At 38.4% G+C, this 21,489-nt stretch overlaps 1 protein-coding gene across 1 annotated transcript in view; it reads right to left on the bottom strand.

The window, feature by feature from the left end:
* LOC122803549 (lectin-like) overlaps positions 1–21,489 on the bottom strand; it is a 111,484-nt gene that overhangs the window by 78,250 nt on the left and 11,745 nt on the right. Inside the window, exon 3 of the mRNA XM_044073202.1 lies at positions 13,582–13,653. Within this exon, the coding sequence (XP_043929137.1) occupies positions 13,582–13,653 (72 nt within the window). The remainder of the gene's footprint in view (positions 1–13,581; positions 13,654–21,489) is intronic.

Here is a 21,489-nt window from a genome sequence, read left to right as displayed (position 1 = left end):
ATCAATTTTTTGTTTTGGACCAAGTGAGATGGGATATTAGAGGGGGCCCCTGGGAGGAAATAATAGGTTATAGGGAATTATGGTGGCAGGTGGCCCTAGAAGCAAATAAAACACCTGGTTTAAATGAATATATTTCCATCCTTCCCCTTCTAAAAATGAGATCTGCTAGAATATAAAACTAAAGAGGGTAATTACTAGCTTTAGTCAGCAGATGTCACTGTTGTCTATATAAAATGTGAATATATATAATGTAAGGTGCTAACTTGGTTGTTTCTGCACACACATTTAATTTTAAATGTTTTATATTTTAAGTACTACTTTAAAAGGTTAAATACTATTAGATTATTTATTATAAGATATTTATTTAATTAATTAAGATACATATATATTTTCAGGACATTTTTAATGAATTTAAAAGGAGAGCATATTTAATTTTTAATTAGCTTGAAGGTTGATTCGTAGATTTGAAATGATACTAGGAAATTGATTGTTTTTTTTGGTTTTAAATTTGTATAAAAGATTAATTGGGATTAATTGATTCATCTGATGAAGTCCATTCAGGACGAAAACGCTTAGATTGTGAAGGCGTTCATTTTAATATTTTTCTTGTTTGTGCTTGTGCGTACTTATTCTAGTGTAAAATAAAATTTGGAAGGTTGGTTTCAGCCTTTATCGTCCCCGCTCCGGGTTTTTTTTTTGCTTTTGTGGAGTTTGGTTGAGGAGGAGATCGCTTTTTTCTTGGTTATGTCTTGTTGATTATTACTTGTGTACAATAAGTCCAGCTGATTACTGCCTGTGTAAAACATTACGTGTCTATGTCTTGCTGATTATTACCTGTGTATATTATTACATGTATTTATGTCCTGCTGACTATTACTCATGTATATTATTACATGTATCTATATTCTGATTATCTGTGCACCTTATTACATCTATCTACATTCTTTCGACTATTACATGTATCTATGCACTGCTGATTATTACCTGTGTACAGTTTAACATGTCTCTACATCCTGTTCATTACTCATGTACAATATCAAGTGTATGGCCATTATTACCTGTGTACAGTATTACATGTATCTGTGCCCTGCTGTTTAACTGTGTACAGTATTACATGTATCTATGTCCTGCTGATTATTACCTGTGTACAATATTACATGTATCTATGTCCTGCTGATTATTACCTGTGTACAGTATTACATGTATCTGTGTCCTGCTGATTACCTGTGTACAGTATTACATGTATCTATGTCCTGCTGATTATTACCTGTGTACAATATTACATGTATCTATGTCCTGCTGATTACCTGTCTACAGTATTACATGTATCTGTGCCCTGCTGTTTAACTGTGTGCAGTATTACATGTATCTATGTCCTGCTGATTATTACCTGTGTACAGTATTACATGTATCTGTGTCCTGCCTTTTACCTGTGTACAGTATTACATGTATCTATGTCCTGCTGATTACCTGTGTACAGTATTACATGTATCTGTGTCCTGCTGATTACCTGTCTACAGTTTTACATGTATCTGTGTCCAGCTGATTACCTGTGTACAGTGTTACATGTATCTGTGTAATGCTGATTACCTGTGTACAGTATTACATGTATCTGTGTCCTGCTGATTATTACCTGTGTACAGTCTTACATGTATCTATGTCCTGCTGATAACTTCTTGTGTACAGTATTACATGTATCTGTGTCCTGCCTTTTACCTGTGTACAGTATTACATGTATCTGTGTCCTCCTGATTATTACCTGTGTACAGTATTACATGTATCTGTGTCCTGCTGATTACCTGTGTACAGTATTACATGTATCTGTGTCCTGCTGATTATTACCTGTGTACAGTACTACATGTATCTATGCCCTTCTGATTACCAGTGCACAGTATTGCATGTATCTGTGTCCTGCTGATTATTACCTGTGTACAGTATTACATGTATGTATGTCCTGCTGGTTACCCGTTTACAGTATTACATGTATCTATGTCCTGCTGATTATTACCTGTGTACAGTATTACATGTATCTGTGTCCTGCTGATTACCTGTGTACAGTACTACATGTATCTATGTCCTGCTGATTACCCGTGTACAGTATTACATGTATCTGTGTCCTGCTGATTATTACCTGTGTACAGTATTACATGCATCTGTGTCCTGCTGATTATTACCTGTGTACAGTATTACATGTATCTGTGTCCTGCTGATTACCTGTGTACAGTATTACACGTATCTGTCCTGCTGATTATTACCTGTGTACAATATTACATGTATCTGTGTCCTGCTGATTATTACCTGTGTACAGTATTAGATGTATCTATGTCTTGCTGATTAGCTGTGTACAGTATTACATGTATCTATACCTTGCTGATTATTACCTGTGTACAGTATTACATGTATCTGTGTCCTGCTGATTATTACCTGTGTACAGTATTACATGTATCTGTGTCCTGCTGATTACCTGTGTACAGTATTACATGTATCTGTGTCCTGCTGATTATTACCTGTGTACAGTATTACATGTATCTATGCCCTTCTGATTACCTGTGCACAGTATTGCATGTATCTGTGTCCTGCTGATTATTACCTGTGTACAGTATTACATGTATGTATGTCCTGCTGGTTACCCGTGTACAGTATTACATGTATCTATGTCCTGCTGATTATTACCTGTGTACAGTATTACAAGTATCTGTGTTCTGCTGATTACCTGTGTACAGTATTACATGTATCTATGTCCTGCTGATTACCCGTGTACAGTATTACATGTATCTGTGGCCTGCTGATTATTACCTGTGTACAGTATTACATGCATCTGTGTCCTGCTGATTATTACTTGTCTACAGTATTAGATGTATCTATGTCCTGCTGATTACCTGTGTACAGTATTACATGTATCTGTGCCCTGCTGTTTAACTGTGTGCAGTGTTACATGTATCTATGTCCTGCTGATTATTACCTGTGTACAGTATTACATGTATCTGTGTCCTGCTGATTACCTGTGTACAGTTTTACATGTATCTGTGTCCAGCTGATTACCTGTGTACAGTTTTACATGTATCTGTGTAATGCTGATTACCTGTGTACAGTATTACATGTATCTGTGTCCTGCTGATTATTACCTGTGTACAGTCTTACATGTATCTATGTCCTCCTGATAACTACTTGTGTACAGTATTACATGTATCTGTGTCCTGCTTTTTACCTGTGTACAGTATTACATGTATCTGTGTCCTCCTGATTATTACCTGTGTACAGTATTACATGTATCTGTGTCCTGCTGATTACCTGTGTACAGTATTACATGTATCTGTGTCCTGCTGATTATTACCTGTGTACAGTATTACATGTATCTATGTCCTGCTGATTATTACCAGTGTACAGTATTACATGTATCTATGCCCTTCTGATTACCTGTGTACAGTATTACATGTATCTGTGTCCTGCTGATTATTACCTGTGTACAGTATTACATGTATCTATGTCTTGCTGATTACCCGTGTACAGTATTACATGTATCTGTGTCCTGATGATTATTACCTGTGTACAGTATTACATGTGTCTGTGTCCTGCTGATTATTACCTGCGTACAGTCTTACATGTATCTATGTCCTGCTGATAACTACCCGTGTACAGTATTACATGTATCTGTGTCCTCCTGATTATTACCTGTGTACAGTATTACATGTATCTGTGTCCTGCTGATTATTATCTGTGTACAGTATTACATGTATCTATGTCCTGCTGATAATTACCTGTGTACAGTTTTACATGTATCTGTGTCCTGCTGATTACCTGTGTACAGTATTACATGCATCTATGTCCTGCTGATTATTACCTGTGTACAGTATTACATGTATCTATGTCCTGCTGATTATTACCTGTGTACAGTATTACATGTATCTATATCCTACTGATTATTACCTGTGTACAGTATTACATGTATCTGTGTCCTGATGATTATCTGTGTACAGTATTACATGTATCTATGTTCTGCTGATTATGACCTGTGTACAGTATTTCATGTATCTGTGTCCTGCTGATTATTACCTGTGTACAGTATTACATGTATCTATGTCCTGCTGATTATTACCTGTGTACAGTATTTCATGTATCTATGCCCTGCATATTATTACCTGTGTACAGTATTACATGTATCTATGTCCTACTGATTATTACCTTTGTGCAGTATTACATGTATCTATGTCCTGCTGATTACCTGTGTACAGTATTACATGTATCTGTGTCCTGCTGATTATTACCTGTGTACAGTATTACATGTATATGTGTCCTGCTGATTATTACCTGTGTGCAGTATTACATGTGTCTGTGTCCTGCTGATTACCTGTTTACAGTATTACACGTATCTGTGTCCTGCTGATTACCTGTGTACAGTATTACATGTATCTGTGTCCTGCTGATTATTACCTGTGTACAGTCTTACATGTATCTATGTCCTGCTGATAACCACCCGTGTACAGTATTACATGTATCTGTGTCCTGCTGATTACCTGTGTACAGTATTACATGTATCCATGCCCTGCTGATTATTACCTGTGTACAGTATTACATGTATCTATGCCCTGCTGATTATTACCTGTGTACAGTATTACATGTATCTATGTCCTGCTGATTATTACCTGTGTACAGTATTACATGTATCTATGTCTTGCTGATTACCTGTGTAAAGTATTACATGTATCTGTGTCCTGCTGATTACCTGTCTGCAGTATTACATGTATCTATGTCCTGCTGATCACCTGTGTACAGTATTACATGTATCTATGTCCTGCTGATTATTACCTGTGTACAGTATTACATGTATCTATGTCCTGCTGATTATTACCTGTGTACAGAATTACATGTATCTGTGTCCTGCTGATTACCTGTGTGCAGTATTACATGTATCTATGTCCTGCTGATTATTACCTGCTTACAGTATTACATGTATCTATGTCCTGCTGATTACCTGTGTACAGTACTACATGTATCTGTGTCCTGCTGATAATTACCTGTGTACAGTTTTACATGTATCTGTGTCCTGCTGATTACCTGAGTACAGTATTACATGTATCTGTGTCCTGCTGATTACCTGTGTACAGTATTACATGCACATATGTCCTGCTGATTATTACCTGTGTACAGTATTACATGTATATATGTCCTGCTGATTATTACCTGTGTACAGTATTACATGTATCTATGTCCTACTGATTATTACCTGTGTACAGTATTACATGTATCTGTGTCCTAATGATTACCTGTGTACAGTATTACATGTATCTATGTCCTGCTGATTATTACCTGTGTACAGTGTTACATGTATCTATGTCCTGCTGATTATTACCTGTGTACAGTATTTCATGTATCTATGTCCTGCATATTATTACCTGTGTACAGTATTACATGTATCTATGTCCTACTGATTATTACCTGTGTGCAGTATTACATGTATCTATGTCCTGCTGATTACCCGTGTACAGTATTACATGTATCTGTGTCCTGCTGATTATTACCTGTGTACAGTATTACATGTATCTGTGTCCTGCTTATTACCTGTGTACAGTATTACATGTATCTATGTCCTGCTGATTATCACCTGTGTACAGTATTACATGTATCTATGCCCTGCTGATTATTACCTGTGTACAGTATTACATGTATCTATGTCCTGCTGATTATTACCTGTGTACAGTATTACATGTATCTATGTCTTGCTGATTACCTGTGTACAGTATTACATGTATCTGTGTCCTGCTGATTACCTGTGTGCAGTATTACATGTATCTATGTCCTGCTGATCACCTGTGTACAGTATTACATGTATCTATGTCCTGCTGATTATTACCTGTGTACAGTATTACATGTATCTATGTCCTGCTGATTATTACCTGTGTACAGTATTACGTGTATCTGTGTCCTGCTGATTATTACCTGTGTGCAGTATTACATGTATCTGTGTCCTGCTGATTACCTGTGTACAGTATTACATGTATCTGTGTCCTGCTGATTACCTGTGTGCAGTATTACATGTATCTATGTCCTGCTGATTATTACCTGCTTACAGTATTACATGTATCTATGTCCTGCTGATTACCTGTGTACAGTATTACATGTATCTGTGTCCTGATTACCTGTGTACAGTATTACATGTATCTATGTCCTGCTGATTATTACCTGTGTACAGTATTACATGTATCTGTGTCCTGCTGATTACCTGTGTACAGTATTACATGTATCTATGTCCTACTGATTACCTGTGTACAGTATTACATGTATCTATGTCCTGCTGATAATTACCTGTGTACAGTTTTACATGTATCTGTGTCCTACTGATTACCTGAGTACAGTATTACATGTATCTGTGTCCTGCTGATTACCTGTGTACAGTATTACATGTATCTATGTCCTGCTGATTATTACCTGTGTACAGTATTACATGTATCTATGTCCTACTGATTATTACCTGTGTACAGTATTACATGTATCTGTGTCCTGATGATTACCTGTGTACAGTATTACACGTATCTATGCTCTGCTGATTATTACCTGTGTACAGTATTACATGTATCTATGTCCTGCTGATTATTACCTGTGTACAGTGTTACATGTATCTATGTCCTGCTGATTATTACCTGTGTACAGTATTTCATGTATCTATGTCCTACTGATTATTACCTGTGTGCAGTATTACATGTATCTATGTCCTGCTGATTACCTATGTAAGTATTACATGTATCTGTGTCCTGCTGATTATTACCTGTGTACAGTATTACATGTATCTATGTCCTGCTGATTACCTGTGTACAGTATTACACGTATCTGTGTCCTGCTGATTACCTGTGTACAGTATTACATGTATCTATGTCCTGCTGATTACCCGTGTGCAGTATTGCATGTATCTGTGTCCTGCTGATTATTACCTGTGTACAATATTACATGTATCTTTGTCCTGCTGATTGCCTGTGTACAGTATTACATGTATCTGTGTCCTGCTGATTACCTGTGTACAGTATTACATGTATCTGTGTCCTGCTGATTATTACCTGTGTACAGTCTTACATGTATCTATGTCCTGCTGATAACTACCTGTGTACAGTATTTGGTCTACTTTCTATCACCGAACGTCCGATTCACCGACACACAAGTTACTGACCCCAAACAACCGAAAACACACCACACCAACAACTCAAAAAACCGAACACCACAACACCGACACAAAAAACGTCAACTACACATTGCACACAACAACATATCCACTAACCTTAACCTAAACCCTAACCCTAACGTCCGACACTACCGCACACTTACCCAACCCACACCCTAACCCTAACTCACTTAACACACCCCTAAACCTCAACACCGTCACTATCGCACACTTACCCTACCTGCACCCTAACCCTAACTCACTTAACCCACCCGTAAACCTCAACACCGTCACTATCGCACACTTACCCTACCTGCACCCTAACCCTAACTCACTTAACCCACCCTAAAACATTCAGCCCGTCACTATCGCACACTCACTCTACCCGCATTCTAACCCTGACACACTTAACCCTTCCCTACACTGCTCTACATCACTTCCACACACTTACCTCACCGGAACCCATAGTCCGACACTACCGCACACTCACCTTTCCCACACCCTAACCTAAAATCCCTCACTATCGTACACTTACCTGTCCGCTCCCCAATCCTAAATCTGTCACTTTCGCACACTTACCGTATCGCGCTCACACGCTGCCGTTGTCGGTCTCTCAGCTGTCGGGATATCGCAGTTTCGGTAACCTACCTGTTCGGTCGTTCTGTCTCGGTCTTCCGGGTGTCGGTGACGTGGCGCTTCGGTCATTCGAAGTAGACCCACAGTATTACATGCATCTGTGTCATGCTGTTTACCTGTGTACAGTATTACATGTATCTATGTCCTCCTGATTATTACCTGTGTACAGTATTACATGTATCTGTGTCCAGCTGATTACCTGTGTACAGTATTACATGTATCTATGTCCTACTGATTATTACCTGTGTACAGTATTACATGTATCTGTGTCCTGCTGATTATTACCTGTGTACAGTATTACATGTATCTATGCCCTTCTGATTACCTGTGTACAGTATTACATGTATCTGTGTCCTGCTGATTATTACCTGTGTACAGTATTACATGTATCTGTGTCCTGCTGATTATTACCTGTGTACAGTATTACATGTATCTGTGTCCTGCTGATTATTACCTGTGTACAGTATTACATGTATCTGTGTCCTGCTGATTACCTGTGTACAGTATTACATGTATCTATGTCCTGCTGATTACCTATGTACAGTATTACATGTATCTGTGTCCTGCTGATTATTACCTGTGTACAGTATTACATGTATCTGTGTCCTGCTGATTACCTGTGTACAGTATTACATGTATCTATGCCCTTCTGATTACCTGTGTACAGTATTACATGTATCTGTGTCCTGCTGATTATTACCTGTGTACAGTATTACATGTATCTGTGTCCTGCTGATTACCTGTGTACAGTATTACATGTATCTGTGTCCTGCTGATTATTACCTGTGTACAGTATTACATGTATCTATGTCTTGCTGATTACCTGTGTACAATATTACATGTATCTGTGTCCTGCTGATTGTCTGTGTGCAGTATTACATGTATCTATGTCCTGCTGATTATTACCTGCTTACAGTATTACATGTATTTATGTCCTGCTGATTACTTGTGTACAGTATTACATGTATATGTGTCCTGATTACCTGTGTACAGTATTACATGTATCTATGTCCTGCTGATTATTACCTGTGTACAGTATTACATGTATGTGTGTCCTGTTGATTACCTGTGTACAGTATTACATGTATCTATGTCCTACTGATTACCTGTGTACAGTATTACATGTATCTATGTCCTGCTGATAATTACCTGTGTACAGTATTACATGCATCTGTGTCCTGCTGATTATTACCTGTGTACAGTATTAGATGTATCTGTGTCCTGCTGATTATTACCTGTGTACAGTATTACATGTATCTATGTCCTGCTGATTACCTGTGTACAGTATTACATGTAGCCATGGACTGACATTTACTTAGACATGTGTACAGTATTTGCATAGCCTATTTTTCAGGGAAGATCTAAGGTAATATTCACAGCAACTAGGGGAAAGCTGAACTGAACACTGTGGCCTTTCCTCTGCTGTTTTTTTGTTTTTGTTGTTGGTGGTCTAAAAGATGGAGAAAGATACATATAAATAGTGTAAGTAAAATCAGTGGAGGTGCAGGGTCTATGAGATGAGGCACTGCTGAAGACAAAGCGTAAATCAGACTCAGGGTAATAGAAGTAGAGCCTTGAATGACAGCATGAATAAAACAAGTCATTAATTCTAGATGGTAGTGATCCAGGCATCTTCTCAGCTAGCAAGTAAAATTAGTAGTTAAAAAAAAAAAAAAAAAAAAAAAGTGTCATCAGCATGGTAGCTTAGTGGCATTAAGGCATACAGCCCTAAGTGTGGCCCAGGAAACCCAGGTTCAATTAGCGGCTAAGTCAGCTGAGGAGCTGTCAGATGGAAGATAGTTGTGTTTATCCAGGTGAGAGGCAAAGGCGTGTGCATGGGGCAAAATGGTTAGATTTCTCTGGTGGGGGGGCATAGAAAGTGCTATCTAAATGGTGGGCAGGGCATATTGCCAATGTCAACTCCTTCTGGAGGTGAGGAACAGTTTGGCACTATTCACCCATTCCACCATCCACACCCAAGGTGTTACGTAAACATGCAAGGGAGGGGAAGTTGCTGAAAAACGCACTCCCATGGCAGCAGAATGATGTCAGCTTGAGATGCTGTTAGCTCTCTACCAGCCTCAACTCTTAATCAGAGTTAATGAAATGAAGGCCAGGAAAGGTAATTAGATCCAGAGATTAAGGGCAAGTACCAGGGTCTACTGATGGTCAGCTGCAGGAGAGGCAAAAGGAGTTGCCAAAAAAAAAAAAAAAAAAAAAAAGCAACAGAGATTTCGGTTTGCATTATACCACAAGGAGGTGATGCGAAACATCACAGAAAGTGTTTGATGACAGTAGATGACCTTGTGCTAGTAATGCTGCTTCTTGATGTGGAAAGACTGGTTTGCTTGGAAATGGAAGAAACAGTTTAGAGGAAATAGCTCAGCAAGTGGCAGTTATATACTGAAGGCTTAAAATGTTGGTATAATTAACAGACAATATCTGTTAGTTTACAGCAAGTCCATTAGGATTTTTGGATGCATAAGTAAAATGAGTATTTCACTTAGGTTCAGAATACAGGCAAAGTTTAATAAAACAATCATCATCACCCCCTTTCCTCATTTGCCACGTAGAATAGGGATGTCTGGTCAGCTGCTGACATCACTCTTGATTTAATGCCACTCTCCTGCCTTTTCTGATGCTCATGGCTGACTGTTGCAGGTTTGATCTCACACAATTCATTCAATTCTTTGCTGGGCACCCTCATTTCCTCTTACATCTTTCCTCTTTCCCAAATAATCTTCATTAGATTGCCTTGTGCTTTCGAAACCAGAGTAATCTGCATTTTTTTTAACTTGTCTGCAACTGGAGCTAGTTTGACTTCTGAACTGATGTCCTCATTTCTTTGTCTGTCCCACAGTGTGCATCCTGCCAGTTACCTCAGGCATGTCATCTCCACCACCTCTAGCTCTGCCTTCACAGACTAAGTTTCTGTATCATACAGTAGTACAGGTTGCACTATTGTTTTTAACACCTTACTTTTCAGCTTCTTTGGAAGTCTTCTGTCACACATAACTCCTGACATCCTGTGCCAGGTGGCTGCACTCCTCTGATTCTTTGGCCTCCTCATTCAGACTTCCCTTCTTCTCCTTAACCATCCCTCGCAGACACTTGAAGTTGTTAACTTGCTCCACTATTTTCCCTTCTACTTCAGTTTTCATCTTCTTCCAATTTCCCCCATTTGCAGCCATCACAAATGTCTGGTTTATACTCAGTTTCATCTCATGTACCTCTAGTTTTGGCATTTCTTTTCCCCTACTCTTTGCTGAATTTCCTGCTCAGGGTTTGTTTGTAATGCCACATCATCTGCATCTATTAGCATCGTTAATCTATTTCTGGCAAACTGTTTGCTAATACAGTCCATCACCAACAGCGAGCAGACAGTTGAACCCTGATGCATCCCCACTGGGAACCCCCCTGTTCATTGTTCATACTTGTCACTTTGGGTCTTTGTATATAACCTGAGCTAATCTGACTAATTTTACTGGGACTTTGAACTATTACAGGAATGCCCAAATCACCTTTCTTGGGACCTTGCCATATGTTTTGTCCAAGGCTAGAAATGCCCAGTTAGACTCTTTGTCTTTAGCTTCTTGTCTACTATAGGCCCCACTGCAAACATTGGCTCACATGTGCTGCATTGTTATTTGAATCTCAGCTGCTTATCTCTCATCCTGCTTTCTGCTACTGTGCATATCTTTTTATCAGTCGTACTCTGCAGTACTTTCAGGTAGTACAATACTAATTTGATACCTCTGTCCTGTTGTGAATGCCCCTGTTGTTGTTACACACCAGCACTAGTTTGCTTGTTCTTCAGTCATCTGGGATATGCCTTTCTTGTCATAGTGCTATGACTACCATTAGGAGACATTTCTTCCCTAACTCTCCCAAAGTCTTGATTATGTCCTCCAAGACCTCACCCGCTGCTTTCCCTGACTTTATATTCCTCAGTGCTGTTATTACTTCCTCTAGGGTGGACTCTTCCTCCTGTTTCATCACAAGCTGTGTATTAGGCAGTACAGCTACTGCATGTGTATGTGTTTTTCTTTAGAAGCCAATGGAAGTACTCTATCCATCTGCCTTTGATTTCCTCTGGATTGGTAAGTTGTTGCTGGCATCCCTTAAGAATGGTATCTGATGACTGTCTCCTTCATCTTTTTGATTTTAACTTGCAACTAGATCGAGTTTGTTAGTGCCATCTGCTGAGTCATTTTCCAGAGGCTGGTAGAGTGCCTTTGATGCCTTGTTCATTGCTACTGGACTGCTCTGTTAGCCTCTTTGTTAGCCAACAGTTTTTCTTCTCAGTCTTTTTTATCTCCAACTTTGTCATGCACTCCCTCTTTCTTATGATAACTTTCTGTACTCCTGCGTTACACCACCATCTTTCCTTATGTATCTTATTTCCATACCTGGTTTGGCGATGTGTCTGTTCTGCAGTCTCTTCTCGTATGTCGTTTCGAGATACTGACATTATTCTTCAACGCCACCTATTTAATGTTCTACTTCCTTTGGTGCTTGAGCCTCGAGCATTTCCTCGAAGACTTGTTTTTTTGTTCCAGTCAACTTCCACTGATCTTGGACCCTTCTGTGACCACTGCCTACAGCTGATTGTGGCCATCCATAGTTTATAGTGTGAACCAACTGTTTCACTGGGGATGACTTTGCAATCTCCAAGTCTACTTCAGTCCACTTTCCTTACTTAAGAGTACGTCTTCCTGAACTGCATTTTGGCCACTCTTGTATGTGATCTTGTGAATGTCCATCCCACTAAACCATGTGCTGGCCACCATCAAACTATTTGTTAGAGAGAAGCTAGAATGACCTCTCATTTCTTATTGCTGCTGCCCCACTCACTGTTGGTCCAGACACTCTGCATATCCTCTTCTGTTTGTACTGTTTTGTTCATTCAGGTCCCCCATTATCAACACCATCTCATGTTGTCCTGCTTTAGAAAGTAGGTCCTGCAACTGCTGTCTGAATGCACTCTTTTCCTCACCAATACAGCCCAGTTGTGGGGCATTGCTGAGATTATCTTTACACTGGAGTCTGACTGTCTTCAGACTACTAGCAATTCTGATGAAGCCCTTCATCACAATTCCCACACCACTTCTAGTCTGTCCTCCTCATGGTAGACTTACCCCAAGCCAAATAACTCTGCTGTGCTACTCATCTACATTTATGATTACAACTTTGGCAGAAAAAATTATGAAAGCAGCCTAAAAGAAAAAAAAACAGTTAAAACTATGTCATTATTATACTTTAGTGAATATGACTGTCAAAGAAAGTAAAAAAAAAAATTTTTGCAATTCAGAACAGATGCATTAATACGTGAAAATATCTGTGCATTTATGTGAAAAACGTGAGACTGTTCCCGATATTAAAAAAAAATGTTTGAAACAAGTGATTTATGGATTGGATAGGTAATTCTAGCAGATATGAAAAACAAACTATTCAAGTTATGCAAATTATTAATTTTTAGGATACAGGAGTATGCTAATGTACGCCTAAAGGAAGATATTACTATGCAAAAATGGGGTGTTAACACTATTCTGTAGGAATAAGGAAGGAATGATGGGGCTCTTAAATTAGAGATGCAGCTAACAGGACCTGGTGGGAGGATTCGTACATTTATCATCCTGTTAAGAGGAACAGGGTTGGAAGGCGCAGGACACTTAGGTATACATTGAATATGAAGGTGATAGGTAAAATGGATTAGTTTACTCTTGCACTACGAGATACATGGCAGAGCAGAGCCAGAATGCACTTTAATTTATAATCCGAAAAGACTTACTTACATTTAGGCCTATGTTGGTGTATGCCAGAGCTCTCCGATTCAACAGTCTCTTCTCCATTTTCAGAATCCAACTCTAAAGCACAAGAAAATATATGGTTTAGCCTTACATTTTACTTACAGATTGAATAACCTCATTGCAAAGCATAGAACAAAAAATAATAAAAATGTCCCATTCGTTTTGAGGCGGAATTCACTTTATTCAGCTAAAATCATATTATATTGACTAAGTAATTTCACCCATATCACAGGTTATCATTGGAGTCATTTTTCCAACACAATTTAATCCTATTTATACGCAGCTTCCTTTCACACCTCTGTCCATTCATTAATCAACACCCTCAGATTAAAACCAACGCGATCCATTTAAATAATGCACTCCCTGCTTAAACATGCATAAAATGGCTGTGGTAGTAACTGGTTAGAATCGGACGGTCATTGCAAAGCATACCTGGATAGGCACAAAAAAATAACTCTGCACAAAGTAACAGCAGATGTACAGAAATACAAATATTTTTTTCTGTGAAAATGTCCTTATTAGTGCACTCGTGATAGAATGAAATATTATCCACACACTGACATAATGACTGTCTGTGGAAGTCTCTTTGAGGACTACGAAATGACTATATGTCATTTCACTGAAATGCAGACAGCTTCAAATGAATGAAGCTGCAATTTCTATATCCTTAACATCACATTATAAAGGTCGAGACAGAAGCCAACAAAAGGGCTAAGGGTAAGGAAATGTGCAAAATCAGCAGAACTGTAGAACAAACAAAATGCACCAGTCCTGCACTAACAAACATGTATTTATTTATAGAATAAGATAAAAAAATAAATAAACAACGTAAGCACTTTCATGATAATTCCTATCGCTTCATCAGACAACTAAACAACTAAAAGTTACAGTTCATGTAGCATTTCAAACTTGTCAGCTGATATGAACAAGCCAATAACAAAAGACCCAAATATTAAAGGTCCACAGCAACCATAAAAAACATATAAGAAAATTCATTAAGAATGTCACCAAAAATCTTCATATATAAAAGAGTATAGCCATTAAAAAGTATTCATGGATGCCTATATAATAAAAAAATATTAAAAAAGTGTAATAAAGTATGAACTACATGAAGTAAGATACTGCTAAAGTGTATAAAATGTGGGAAGTTAGAAACTTGTGAAATGACTATATAAACTTAAAAATGCTTGAGTCGACGAGACTTTAAAAAAGGCTTCAGGGATGTAGTCCCATTCAGGCCTGGGGTCTTTTGGCATTGAGTACAAGTATCCAGTTCTGCTCTGCACTCTCAGTATAGTTTTCAATGTCACTTCCTCTGATGTTGGCATGTATAACCTGAATAGCTAAAAATCTAAAAGTATGTGTATGGTCCGTCTGCTTAACATGGTTCATGGGGCGTAGATATGATTAGGGAGTTTCTCAATACAAATAGATATTTTGATAATAGCAAGGTGCAACTAATTTGCTGTTTACTTGAGATTATTTTGGAAAACAATATATTTCTGTTTGATAATTAATTTTATCTCCAGAAAGTTGGCGTCGCAATGGGCACTGCCTGTGCCAACAGCTACGCCAACTTAGCCCTAGCCTGTTGGGAGCAACAATTTCTTTTTTCTGATGTCAATCCTCACTTTGAACAGATTCTGTGGTATGTCAGATTTGTGGATGATATTTTTCTGTTATGGAAAGGACATGTAAGTGAGATAGAAAGCTTTGCTCACTACCTACATACTACTACCGATTTTCTGAGATTTACTTATCAGTACAAATCTAGTGAAATTGACTTTTTAGATGTTAAAGTTATTAAATCAGAGTTGAATGATGTCAGTAGTAGCATATATAAAAAACCTACTAGAAAGAATGCCCTACTACATAAATCAAGTATGCATCCAAGACACATCCCTAAGAATGTGTTGAAGGGACAAATTTACAGGGTCTTACGGTTACAAAACAAAGACGATGATGCACATAAGGCTCTTGAAGCTATGGCCCAAGAATTTCTAGAGAGAGGTTATTCCAAACAGGAAATTGACACAACTATAAGAGAGGCATGGACACACAGAAATGATAGATGCAAACCGTACTTAAATAATTCTCATCACAATGATGCTAGCAGAGGTAGACAGACCGATAATAAGTTCAGAGTAGTGTTCCAATATTCAAGTGATATCAATGAAACCACTTCTATTATCAAGAAAAATTGGCATATTTTACAGGCAGTACCTGGGCTGTTACACAAGATTGGTAACAACCCCACATTTTCTTTTAAAAACAATATTTATGTAATAAGATGGAAATTAATAAATGTTTTAGTTCAGCCAGACTAGGCACTTTTCCATGCAGAAGATGTTCCTCTTGTAAATATTTATTTACACACAAAACTTTCACTCACCCTACAAGAAATTTTACTATTACTAGTTCCAGCTATGCTGATTGTCGAACCACCAACATTGCCTACTTTTGTTTCTGCCAGAAATGTTACACATTTTATGTAGGCAAGACTAACAGGATGCTCAAAGATAGGATACTTGAGCATATTCGAGACATCAATAATTATAAAGAAACCAATGCCTTAGCGAAACACATCAAAGAGACAGATTGTACACATAGTTTCAAGTTCTTTGTGACTGAAGTGGTTCATATAGGGGTAAGAGGAGACGATATAGAGAACCTAACTGAGAGTATTGAACAGAAATGGATTCTGTCACTCCATGCAGAGAAATACCCTGGTCTGAACAGTGTGGCATCCTTAAAACCTTTTCTTAAATCTCGTCGACTTAAACACTGAAATTGGCAGCTTTGCTTACATGTCGTTCATTCTATTTTTTTAGTGACAATAGATTTGCCATTCTACTTGCTATAGCATGAAGTTTTTTCCATAGTGATATTTATATAGATAAACACAGAGAGATATATATGCATTTTTTATCTGTATTTGCATTATTTTTTTACTGATATATATATATATATATATATATATATATATATATATATATATATATATATATATATTTTTTTTTTTTTTTCCCAACACAGACTGTTTTAAACAATAATAATATTTATATTATATACTATATATTATATACTACATTGATTTTAATAACATTTCATAGCTTTAGACAGGAATATGCATTTTTAAAATTTTAACTTTTTATTGTTCTTACTTATGGCACACAATTAACTTCAATTAATGTATGTCAGCTGATGCTCTACACATGCTATATTAGGGGTTTGTTAGATAGTCATTTTGTCTGATGAAGCAACCAGAGTGGTTGTGAAAGCGCTTACATCTATGTGTGTTCCTTGTTTTTTTAAATAATAAAAAATTGTTGGTGTGTAAGTTCTGGTGCAGTAGTTATTTTCTATTACACTTAAAGAAATCCCAATCCCTCTGAGCCACACGCTCCAGGGATCTAAACATTGTCATCACACTAAACATAACATGGTGAAGGGATAGATTCCTGACCCAGAGACTCCCCAGACTCTGGAATAGACTGCCCATACATGTCAAGCAAAGTGCCTCTTTGGCCCTCTTCAAAACGAACCTTGATGATTGGATGGGAGAAAGGAAATTCACCCCGGGGATCACGTCAGGGGTCCAGGGAAGTAAATAGCATTGGAAGAAATAGCCAGGGAATTGTTATGGCTAGGTTTGTATAGGCCCTAGGGCTGATAGCCTAGTACCAGCCTATGAACTAGAAGGTGTTTCATATTGGTGTAATGAATATCGAAGCAATAGGTGCCAAACCATGTATAGTTTTTTGAAAGGATTGGTGTATTAAAAATTACATTAAACATTTAGAAAATATGTCTGACAGAAGCAATACTTTTAGTACCAAGAAAGTAGGTACATATAAACATGGGATGTGTCCATTTTGTCGCTTTATATTTGAGGGGCAAGGGACATTATTGAAAATAGGGATCCTATTAAGTCACTGTTTCATGATTTGTATGTCTAAAGGTGTGATCTATTTAGCTTTACATCGTCTGATTTAAGTAGTATGTAGGTAAAACTTGAAAGAGCATTCAAGGAACATATTTATGAACATCTTTACGCCATTAATAAACATAATACAACTAATGCTCTTTGGAAACTTTTACAGACCAATCTAGGTTATTTTAAGTTGTTTGGTCTGGATGTCTTGAAACAAAACAATAGGTAAAGTCCATGGAAAATTCTGTTAGAAATGAACATCAGTGGCAGATAAAATTACATGCCATTGGTTCTAATGGACTGAATGAGGCGATTTCCATCCTGACAATATTAAAGTTAAAATCCATCAAGTTTTAATTAATTTATTTTATGAATGTATTAATATATAAAGCATATGACAGGGTGCCTAGAGAGGAGTTGTGGTATTGTATCAGGAAGTCGGGAGTGTCAGAGATGTATGTAACAGTGGTACAGGATATGTACGAGGGTAGTGTGACAGTGGTGAGGTCTGCGGTGGGAGTGACGGATGCATTTAAGGTGGAGGTGGGATTACATCAAGGATCAGCTCTGAGCCCTTTCTTATTTGCAATGGTGATGGACAGGTTGACAGATGAGATCACACAGGAGTCCCCGTGGACTATGATGTTTGTAGATGACATTGTGATCTGCAGTGGGAGTAGGGAACAGGTGGAGAGGACCCTGGAGAGGTGGAGATATGCTCTAGAGAGAAGAGGAATGAAGGTCAGCAGGACTAAGACAGAATATATGTGTGTGAATGAGAGGGAGGATAGAGGAATGGTGAGGATGCAGGGAGTAGAGGTGGCGAAGGTGGATGTGTTTAAGTACTTGGGATCAACAGAGTAATGGTGAGTGTGGAAGAGAGGTGAAGAAGAGAGTACAGGCAGGATGGACTGGGTGGAGAAGAGTGTCAGGAGTGATTTGTGACAGACGAGTACCAGTAAGAGTAAAAGGGAAGGTCTACAAGAGGGTAGTGAGACCAGCTATGTTATATGGGTTGGAGACAGTGGCATTGACAAAAAGGCAGGAGTCAGAGCTTGACGTGGCAGAGTTGAAGATGTTAAGATTTGCACTGGGTGTGACTAGGATGGACAGGATTAGGAATAAGTATATTAGAGGATCAGCCCAGGTTGGAAGGTTTGGAGATAAAGCCAGAGAGGCAAGATTACGTTGGTTTGGGCATGTGCTGAGGAGGGATGCAGAGTATATTGGGAAAAAGATGCTAAGGATGAAGCTGCCAGGTAACATGAAAAGAGGAAGGCCTAAGATAAGGTTTATGGATGTGGTGAGAGAGGACATGCAGGTGTTTGGTGTGACAGAGCAAGATGCAGAGGACAGGAAGAAATGGAAACAGTTGATCTGCTGTGGCGACCCCTAATGAAAGAAGAAGAAGAAGATTAATATATATTTTTATATTTATTTATATATGCAACATGTGAATGTTTAATGGTTTATGCTTATTCAATGAATTGCTGCATACAATTTTTAGATGGATGGTCATTAAAGATTTAAATCATGCTTAATTGCTGTTGTTATATAACAAAGTGATGTAAGTGTATTTGCTTTTATCTCTGATGAAGCCCTGGTCAAACAAGAAGGGCCAGAAGCACTTAGATCAATAACATTTTCTTTGTTTTTCATCAGTGTTTTTTTACACTCAACCAAATTAAGAACCACTCACAGGAGTTTTTTATGTTTAATTTGGTATCACCTGGCTTCCCTGTTGTGCTTTTTGGATGATAGTGTAGTTCCAAAGTGGTTTACTGGTTGACGTTTATATATATATATATATATATATATATATATATATATGTGTGTGTGTGTGTGTGTGTGTGTGTGTGTGTGTGTGTGTGTGTGTGTGTGTGTGTGTGTGTATATGTGTGCAAGTGTGTGTGTTTGTGTTTATGTATATATATATATATATATATATATATATATATATATATATATATATATACACATATATATTTATAGACTTCTCATAAGGTAAATAAGTGTACTATTATCTGGGGTAGGTGGTGACACATTATTCTGACCTGGGGTAGGTGGTGACTGATTATTCTCATCTAGGGAAGAAGGTGACACAATAATCGTAAATGTTAGGTGGTAATACATTACTCTGATCTGGGATAGGTGGTGGCATATTATTCTGATATGCATATCTGCCAGTAAGAACACCAGCTCACCAACGCCAAATGTGAGTAGCTGAATGCTTAACTTTACGTGTGCTGCTGCAGAAAGACCGTTCTATATCACATTGCTCTTCTCTCTAAATTCTTCATAGCTTCCCAATCCACTGCCCAAAACTGGCTTCTGGTACCACCCTGCTGGACGTGGAAAGAAAACAGGCACCTTATTGTAATTAAGGACCCAGATCACCTACTCCTTGAACGGAGTAGATCTACACTTAAAAGATTTAAAAAGTATGTTTTTAACTAACACTGCTAGCATAGAGGTTAGTCCAATACCCCTGCTAGGTGGTTAGGCCACGCATCTACCAGGTGTTGTAGCAGTCAAACCTCCCCCACTCTGTATTTTCACACTTCGGCCTCCCTAGCCTTTTCCTAGCATCTAAAAGCATCTAACATCCCTCACTCCTCCGAAAATATTGCTACCTCATTCAACACACACTTCACGCAAACCATACTATCACTAGCTAAACAACACAACCCCCCCCCTCCAACCCACACCTTCAACTAGTAATCTCCCCACTGCCTTCTCTTTTGCTCCTGTACCTACCTCCAACATAAAAAAAACTCAACTAAACTTAAGCCCACCAAATTAGCAGCAGACAACCTCCCAAGTGAATACCTACAAATCGCAGCTGATGCTCTGGCCTACCCAGTATCCATCTTGATTAACTGATCTCTGTCAGAAAGTTACATTCCCACACTGTGGAAAGTATCACATATAATTCCCCTCCAGAAAGGTGGACCCTCCACAGAACTAACCAATTACCGCCCCATAGCTATTCTCTCTCCAACCTCCAAAATAGAGATGCATACATTCTCAGGTCTCAGACTACCTCCTTACTAACAACCTCCTTTCCAATACTCAGAATGGTTTCCGACCAAATCATAGCACCACCACTGCCTTACTCTCCTTTACTAACACTATCCTTCAGCATAAAAACAATGGCTATCTCTTCTCTGCTACTTTCCTAGACCTATCTAAAGCATTTGACATGGTCCCACACAAACAACTCATCTCTGTCCTCAATAACCTACCCTTCTCTCAATCAGTCACCAACTGGTTTCAGAGTTACCTGTCTGACCGCCAACAATCCATTGTATGGCAGAATGACATATCTCCCCAACTACCTGTCTCCATAGGGGTTCCCCAAGGATCCATCCTTGGACCCCTACTCTTCTCTGTTTTCACCAGTAATCTAGCCTCTGCCACCAAACATGGCACACTCATACAATATGCAGATGACTCAACCATCATCTGCTCAGCCCAGTCCCTACCCAAACTGCAAAAAGTCACACAGGAAGTCTTTTCCTCTGTTGAAACTTGGTTATCCGATGCCCAATTAATACTCAATCCAAACAAAACTAAACTACTCATCTTCCAACCCACCAAACATACTCAAAACAACTCTCACTTTAACATCACAGCAAAAGACAACACTATATACCCAACTGAACACACTAAATTGGAGTGGAAATAGACAATAAACTAGAGTTTGACATTCACATATTCATGACCAAAAAAAGTCCACAAAAAACTAGGAGCGTTATACAGAAATAAGCAACTTCTCACCAAAGCAGCAAAGATTTCAATAGCAAATTCCCCCCTTATCTCCACCCTACTTTATGCCTCTCCAATATATACCAACCTAAGGCAATGCGATCTAAACAAGCTAGAGACCTGCTACAACAAAATTGCCAAATTCACCACAGGGGCATCTTACCATAGTCACCACTGTCTCTCACTTGCTG

The sequence above is a fragment of the Protopterus annectens genome, chromosome 5.part1 (assembly GCF_019279795.1).
Source record: "Protopterus annectens isolate FY-2018-M chromosome 5.part1, PAN1.0, whole genome shotgun sequence".
Taxonomy (NCBI): domain Eukaryota; kingdom Metazoa; phylum Chordata; order Ceratodontiformes; family Protopteridae; genus Protopterus; species Protopterus annectens.
This window is presented reverse-complemented; position numbering and strand designations above follow the sequence as displayed.